This window comes from Talpa occidentalis, unplaced genomic scaffold, assembly GCF_014898055.3.
Source record: "Talpa occidentalis isolate TD23 unplaced genomic scaffold, MPIMG_talOcc4v2.1 talOcc4.16, whole genome shotgun sequence".
Lineage (NCBI taxonomy): Eukaryota > Metazoa > Chordata > Mammalia > Eulipotyphla > Talpidae > Talpa > Talpa occidentalis.
The window spans coordinates 78,205,263-78,213,374 of NW_023601653.1; the positions used below are offsets into that span (position 1 = coordinate 78,205,263).

General features: G+C 49.8%; 1 protein-coding gene across 1 annotated transcript; it reads left to right on the forward strand.

The window, feature by feature from the left end:
• Window positions 1-1,110: 1,110 nt before the first annotated feature.
• Window positions 1,111-5,970, forward strand: ANKRD33 (ankyrin repeat domain 33). Its single transcript, XM_037513285.1, is given in 11 exon segments — window positions 1,111-1,157; window positions 3,817-3,959; window positions 3,962-4,044; window positions 4,238-4,349; window positions 4,498-4,551; window positions 4,554-4,607; window positions 5,229-5,258; window positions 5,261-5,368; window positions 5,371-5,643; window positions 5,646-5,734; window positions 5,737-5,970. Coding segments are annotated over 11 exon segments (1,227 nt in total).
• Window positions 5,971-8,112: the final 2,142 nt, after the last annotated feature.

Here is an 8,112-nt window from a genome sequence, read left to right on the forward strand (position 1 = left end):
GATTGATTCTGAAATAAACCCACTTATTGTCACTGCCAGGAGTCTTTACAGTCAGCTGTCTCGTGCTAAACTGCTGGAAAGGCTCTATCCCTGAGCTGGACCACTAGCTGGTCCTTGAGCTGATCTGCACTGCAAGATTACAGTATCTTGAGGAATCCAAAATGCTCTAGGTCAGGAATTTGGACTAAAAGTCTCAAGACTGGGAGTACTCTGGGCCCAGCTAAAGCAAACTCACATTCTCTGAAAGAAGACACCTTCATCCTCAGTTTCAAGGCATTTCCAAAACACTTTTCTAGAGAAAATAAATGGTTCACAGATAAAAAACAAAAGAAAACAAAACACTACATGCAAAAGGAAAAAAGATCACCAGTAAGATCCAGGCCACTGAGATAATCTACAATAATCTCTAATCTACAAATCCTGAAACTTATCTGTAAAGTTCCTTACGCTGTGCAGAGTACAGTATTCATATTAGGTTCTGGGGATTAAGATGTGGACATCCTTGTGGGGGACAAAGAACTGCAAAAAAATTATTTAGCCTACCACAACAATGTCAGTTCATTTCACAACGTTTGAATCACAGAACTTTAAATATAATTATGTGGACAGATTAGCAACAGATTAGACAGAATTAGCAAGAGAGAATTACCAAACTGAATTTGATTCAGTTATTTTTGAATAAATTATCCAAAATGCCCTGCAGAGAGAAATAAGAGATGAAAAGTTTAAGGATATACTAAAAGACATCCTTTATTTATTTATTTTTCTGTAGAACTGGGGTGTATGACAGAGGAGTTAGGGGGAGTGAGAGGATTCGCCAGAGACTGTGGAGAGCAGAACCAGGTGGATTAACTGAAATACACTGCTGAGGGGAGCAGCGGGCGAGACAGGAGAGGTCTGCTGCACCATGTGGGTAGCTCCCTGGCTGGGATCGAACTCGTGCTGCAGTGGTTGCTGATATCTTCATAGTGCTGAGACTTAGCCCCTTGCGCCACCAGGGAGGCCTCTATTTTTCATCTTATTTATTTATTTTTGGAGACACTTCTATGCCCGACACAGCAAAACAGAGAGTAACCTGACAGCACCTGGTCACTTCTAGCGCACGTGTCTATGATTGTGCCATCAGAGACCTCTCTAGAAGGTCCACATCAGGACAGGTACAGGATTGTCTTGTAGCCTTGCCCGTAGTGATTGGAAGTTGTTGGCACCCTAGTTGTCCATCACCGCAAGAGGAGATGAGGAATTTTATGTAGCAGGAAAAAGGGGAAAGAAAAAGGCAAGAAGATGCTCCTCACAGCTTATCAGAGCAAAGACTTTCCCAGGAGCCACCCCCATCAGCTGCTTGCATTTCGCTGTGTCACACGGTTACCTCTGATGTGAAGAGGACGAGAACCGGCTATGAATAAGGACTGTGTCCTCTACAGTGATGTCTGACACAGAATCGAGTAGATTTCTTCTCACTGCTGCGCTTAAGTCCATGTTCACCGTGAGGCCTGGACAACTTGTGACCATGCAGAAAAGTCAAGACTCGCAGAGAAGATCCTGACACCATCAAGTTGCTAAATCAACCCCAACTGCTTTCTATCCCTGCCCTTTTTATCTTTCTTGAAGAATAAACCTCTCTTTGTTTAAGCCATGTGGGTCAGTTAGGGTGTAATTGCAGACAACAGAAACAAATCTGGCTAGTTTAAGCGAAAGGGATGGAGAAGCAGGCTGGAGATCCAGGAACGACTCCCAGCTTGGGGAGGCACATGACTTCTGCCTGTGACCGCGAAAACAAGAGTCACTACTCCAGGAAGCTGATGAATCAGGAAGCTGTTTGACAGAGCCCCACGGCATCTGTCACGATCTGACAGCAAAGCGGATGTCCCGTCCTGCTTAGCTCTGTTCTACGTGTGTGTGCAGAAGAGCAGATCCTAAATTATAGATTCCCAGCTCACGTGAATCTGGAGGAGTGTGGTTCTAGTTTTCCAGCTTCTGCAGTCCATGAGAAACACTAAAAGGAGCGTTAGACTAATGCTGAGCAGCCAGCCTGTGGTATCCACCTGATCACCAGCGTCAGCTTTTGGTTTCTTACAAAGACGCTCCTAACTGGTGCGTTGCACAGGAAGCCACAAGGATGGGTCTTCAAACATAAGATTGAGTGAAAAATACAAGTAGCACAACTCATAAGGTGTTAGTCAAAACACATAAATCAACACTACTGTTTTCTTTTTTTAGATAATTTAGATTTTTCTTTTATTTATTTATGCAAACAAGAACTGGGGTACAGGCCAGAGGTGCGGGGGCTGAGAGGATTCACCAGAGACAGAGTGGGGAGCAAAACAGGTGTATCTACTAAAACACACTGCTGAAGGGAGCAGCAGGGAGACAGGAGAGGTCTGCTGCGCCATGTGGGTAGCTCCCTGGCAGGGGCTGGAACTTGTGCTGCAGTGGCTGCGGACAGCTTCATAGTGCTGAGACTTAGACCCCTTGAGCCACCAGGGAGGCCCAACACTACCTTTTTCAATGACATGCACACTTTCAATTACATTTCAGTGCCGACTGGTAAAGGAAAGCAGGAGAATGGACTGTGGGGATCAGGGATGAAAGAGATATAAAGTATATCAAATATTACCAAATAAAGTAATATAAAACAAGAGCAAGATCTTATACAGGCAGGTGGTGGGAGCAATAAAAACAGGAACACGGTGGGCCTCCCCGGTGGCGCAGCGGTTGAGCCCTGGGTTGCGAAGCTGCCTGCAACCTCTGCAGCCGGTTCAATCCCCGGCTGCTCCCCGGCCACCGGAGGAGGGTCCCGCATGGCGCGCAGACCTCTCCTGCCGCCCGCTGCTCCCCTCGGCAGTGTCCTTCAGTCCTTCTGCCTGCTCTGCTCCCCGCTCTGGCTCTGGTGAATTCTCTCACCCTCCCGCGCTTCTGACTGTACCCAGTGCATGTATAAACCAAACAAACAAACAAATAATAAATAAATAAATAAGACATGCCTCTAGAAAATTAAAAAAAAAAAAAAAAAAAAAACAGGAACACGGCTGGTTCATTTTGTGATATCTGAGGTCCAAACCAACCCATTAATTAAATAATATTAACTTATTTTACAGAATAATTGAATGAACATCTAGTTGATTTTATATTATTTATAACATTATTTTTATGACATATATTTTTATATTACTAATTTATAATAAATCAGAGACTAATTTAATTTACCGTGAAATTAAATACATAGAAATAATTTGACTTTAAATGTGCAATTTAAATATGTCATAGTTAATTCACCACACCAAAACTAATCCATTAAACTTAATGTCTCGTAATTTCTGTACTTCCAGTGAGACAAGTCTCACAGCGGTTCTTGAGAAAGGAGAGCTCAGCCCCTCCCAGCCCCCCATCCTGCACTAACCCCACTGGGCTGTTTGCAGCCGCCCTTTCCTTAAGTCTGGCATTTGTTACCTGCCTTGCTTCTGGGGAGACAGCGTTTTCCCTCAGGCCTCCAAGACCTGCTGCTGGTGCTCCCAGGAGTCTGAGGATGCTGTGGGGTCGCACAAAGACTGCTTCTGAGGGGGCCTCCAACCCCCAGGTAAGGTTCCCTGGGAAAGAAAAAAAATGGCCCCTTTCCTTGACTCACTGGCATCTTCACCTGCAGTGAACCACTTCTGCCAGTTAGGGCTCTGCCCCAGCCGGGGGCCTGCTCTACAGGTGGATGGAGAGGGACCCCCACGTCAGGAGCGGGCAGGGTCAAGGGCTGGTGACTGGCAGCTGCTGGGACCCTCCCCTGGGATCCAGAGAGACACTGCTCTCCCCCATTCCCTGTTACAGATGCCAAGTGCCTGAGGAGGGGCCACTCCCCTCCCCACCCAGGCGGACAAGGAAGAGGCGCTGCTTTTGCAGAGGGAGGGTGGACATGTCTGAGACATTGCCCTGCCTGGGGGGTGAGACCCCTGCCCCAGGCTGCAGGCTGGGGGCAATGATGCTGCCCAGCCCCAAGTGCTGCTGGATGGTGGGGTCTCCCCAAAAGAGGCCACCCAGGTGGACGGCAATGGGAGGGTGAGCTACGCCTCTACTTCCCAAAGCAGCTGAGAGTTTCAGGGTCAATACCCACGGCTGGGGTCCTCAGGAGGAAGGGAGACGGTGAGGGTGGGTCTTTACAGAACCCGGGACATCTCTGGGGCAGCTGAGACTGTAGAAACTGGGAGGAGATTCCAGAGAAAGCACAGGGGTTGAGCTGCCTCTCCCCCAGACAGGCCTCAGGGTCGCCGGCTACCTGGGCTTCAGGAGCATCTTAACCCTGCTCAGCCGCTGCCAGCAGGACGAAGAAGGGCACACAGCTCTCCTGCTGGCTGCCCAAGCAGGTGCGAGGCAGCACCTGATCCCACCCTCCACCAGTGCCCCCAGCCCCACGGAAGGCCATCCCAGAGGCTCCAAGTTTGGTGCAGGTAGGTTTGGGGCTGCATCACTCCCTTCCCTGGGGATCCAAGCTTTGTCTGGGTCCCCCTGCAGGCCACAAGCCTCTGGCAAGTCTCCTGCTCAACTGCTACCTGGGCCTGGACCTGGAGACCGGGACCAGAGGGGGCTCACAGCGCTGAGGAGGCCTGCCCTGTGCAACCGCTCAGACTCCACGCCTGCGCTGCTCATGGCAGGCGAATGGGCCAGAAGCCTGGGCCAGCTGCGTGGCCTCAGTCCTTCCCGCAAACCTCCCACCAGGCCTGTCCGCTTCATAGCTGCAGAGACGCAGTGGTGAGGCAGGGGCTGGCCAGGCCGCTCGTGATGGTCACATCACCCCATCAGATCACAGCAAGAAGGAAGGGAGCGTGTCCGTTGAGCGGCTGCTGCCTCCCCACCCCAGGGTTAGAGGGGGTGTGATGATGAAGAGCAGGATCCGGAGAGGGAGCCAGCAGGACTCCAGTCATGCCTGCCCCAAAGGGGCTGTTTCTGAGCCCCACACCCCCCAGAGCCATCTACACCAGTTCTGTGCTCCGGGCTCGGAGACCATACCAGGTCTCCCTGCACTTTCCCCCTCTGTGACCTCAGTTTCTTGTCTCTTAAGCAGGAGGCTGGGATCTGCCTGGGAGGTGCCTGAGCTATAGCCACTGAGGGCTGCCAGGGTCCGGCCGACACAGGATGGGACTTTGGTTTTGAATTAAACCTAAATCATTCCTGCTGTTACAGAATGGGCTCTTTCTAAATCATCCATCTGTACCCTGCCCGGCACCACTCCACTGCCTCCCCCGGTGCCGACCTGACAGCTGTGGGTTCTGTTCGTGCGAGACGGCCCCGGGTTGGGCAGCACTGACTAACAGCTCTGACGTGGTGCACAGGATCCAGCAGTTGTTGCGGCGCCCGAAGAAAGCACTCAGCCGGCATTACCAGCCCAATGGGCTGCCTCTGCCTGGCTCGTGGCCCCGGCCCAGGCCGCCCCATCTCTCTTGGAGTGTCCACTGGCCACCTTGAGGCTCTCCCTTGCCCATTCTCCTCTGGAGGGGGGTGTCCTAAACCACCTTGTAACCATCCCAACCAGCCTGGCCACTCCCTTTCTCACCACGGCCTGCCACAGCCTATGTCCTGACTGCCCGCCTGCCCTGGGCACCCGAAGCAAGTCTGTGCCAGAGCTGCTGGGCACTTCCCCACCCCCTCCCCCAGGCCCTCAGTCCCCCCAGGTAGCCCCTGGCCCCGAATCCTCAGCCGCCACCAGAGCCCTCAGGGAGCGTGGAGCAAGCACCCTCAGTGCCTGCGGCCCAGTATATACGGCATGCTACTATTTGTCAAAATAAAATTTGTACCCCTCAGGCCCAAGCCCCCAAGATCCTCCTCTCCAAGACACCCTCATTGCCCACGCAGTGCTGGCAAGAGCCCTGGTCGACAGGGCACCGCAGACTGGCCCTTCCTGTCTGGCAGTACCAGGAGCTCAAGACAGAGAGGAGGAGGCAGGAGGAGGGGGCCTGGAAGGCACAGAACAAGGGGGCGGAGGACTAGGCCTGCACTGGGAGCAGGTTCCTTTGCCCTCCCTCCCCCCTCTCTGTCCAAGTGAATCTGCTCTCAACTGTGCGCCAGGTTGTTCACACAGCGTAGCTTGCAACAGTCAAAGAGCAGAAGAATCTAAATATTCATCACTAGGGAACTGGCTATACTGTCGATGGGTGTGATTACTATTCTCCCATACCCTGGATTCTCTAAGGTGGAAAAACAGGAGTAAAAAGGCTTTTCTTTCTGATATGAAACTATCTTCAAGACATACTAAGGGCCTCCCCGGTGGCGCAGCGGTTGAGCGCTGGGTTGCGAAGCTGCCCGCAGCCTCTGCAGCGCCGGTTCAATCCCCGGCTGCTCCCCAGCCACCGGAGGAGGGTCCCACATGGCGCGCAGACCTCCCTGCCACCCGCTGCTCCCCTCAGCAGTGTACTTCGGTCCTTCTGCCTGCTCTGCTCCCCGCTCTGGCTCTGGTGAATTCTCTCACCCTCCCGCGCTTCTGACTGTACCCAGTGCTTGTATAAATAAATAAATAAATCTTTAAAAAAAAATTAAAAAAAAAAAAGACATACTAAGTGAAAATAACCCTGGTAGAGCAGTATGTATGGATGCTGCTATTTGTCAAAATAAAATTTGTACAAAGATAAATTTGACTAATACAGAGTAAGTATTAGCCTCATAGTAAGTGAACCAGCAGGATGGGTCAAAGAAAGAACTGGAAAATGATTGAGAGTCAGTGGGGTAAATGAATGTTGGGATGAGATTGCAAAACTTCGATAGAAAAAAATGTTGATTCCTACCTGGCAATAAAAACGTAGCTTTTTGTTTTCTACCAGACAAAGATAATTTGCTATTAATTAATCTTCCAGAGGTTATCCTTTATAGATCTGGGCCTTACTCAGCAGACAGCCGTGTATCAAAGTTCCTTCTTCTCAATGACCCATAGGTGGGGTTATTAGCCAGGGATCTGGAAAGGACATTGGTATTGTTTTACTTATTTACAAGTTTGGGGCAGTATTTTCTTAATACATTAGTTGTGTAAATCTATTTGCTTGTTTACTCATAATAATAAATGCAACCTCTTATAAGGCGTTTACTATATAGATTAATATTTTTAACACTCCCAACTATCCTATGAGGATTTCATCTTTGAGGACACGGGACACATGGAGAAGTTAAGGAATCACTCAGGGTCACACAGTTAGAAACTGGCAGAGATCGAGACTGAGAGCCAGCCAGCCAGTTCTCATCTCTAACCCAGGCTGTGTTGCTCACTGCTCCGGGAAGAGGACGGATCAGCTGGTCAGCAGCGAAAGGGAGATTCACAGAACATCCCTTTGAATTTTTGGACTTTATTTAAAAATGAACTTTATTTTTCAGGTAGCTTAGCTGTACCAAAAGCTGTGAAGATAGTGCAGAGAGTTCCCACATACCCCACACCCAGTTCCTCTATTATTAACAGGAATATAATATGATGCATTTGTTACAATTGCAGAGCCAATATTAGTATGCTGTTATTAACAAAGGCCATGTTTTATTTAGAGTTTCTTCGTTTTTACCCAAATTCCTTTTTCTTTCTAGAATTCCATCCAGGATACCACATTCTATTTAGTCATTATGTCTCCAGAGATTTCTTTTGGCTGTGACTGTTTCTCAGATTTTCCTTGTTTACGCTGACAGCGTCACGGAATACAGGTCACGTATTTTAGGTCCTGTTCCTCAACTGGGATCTGCTGTCTTTCTCAAGCTTGGGCTGGGGTTGTGGGTTTTCAGGAGCAAAACCATAAAGGGAAAGTGTCTTCTTTTTTATTTTTTTAAGATTTATTTATTTATGCATATAAGAACTGGGGTACAGGCCAGAGGCACGGGAGGGGAGAGGTGAGAGGATTCACCAGAGACAGAGCGGGGAGCAGAACAGGCAGACTGACTGAAACACACTGCTGAGGGGAGCAGCGGGCGAGACAGGGGAGGTCTGCTGCGCCATGTGGGTAGCTCCCTGGCTGGGGATTGAACTCATCCTGCAGTGGCTACGGATAGCTTCATAGGTTGCATCTAACCCTTGTGCCACCAGGGAGGCCCTGGAAAGTGTCTTCTTACCACATCATATCAAGGGCACATTTACGAACATGACCTGTCCCTCAGGGTTGACCT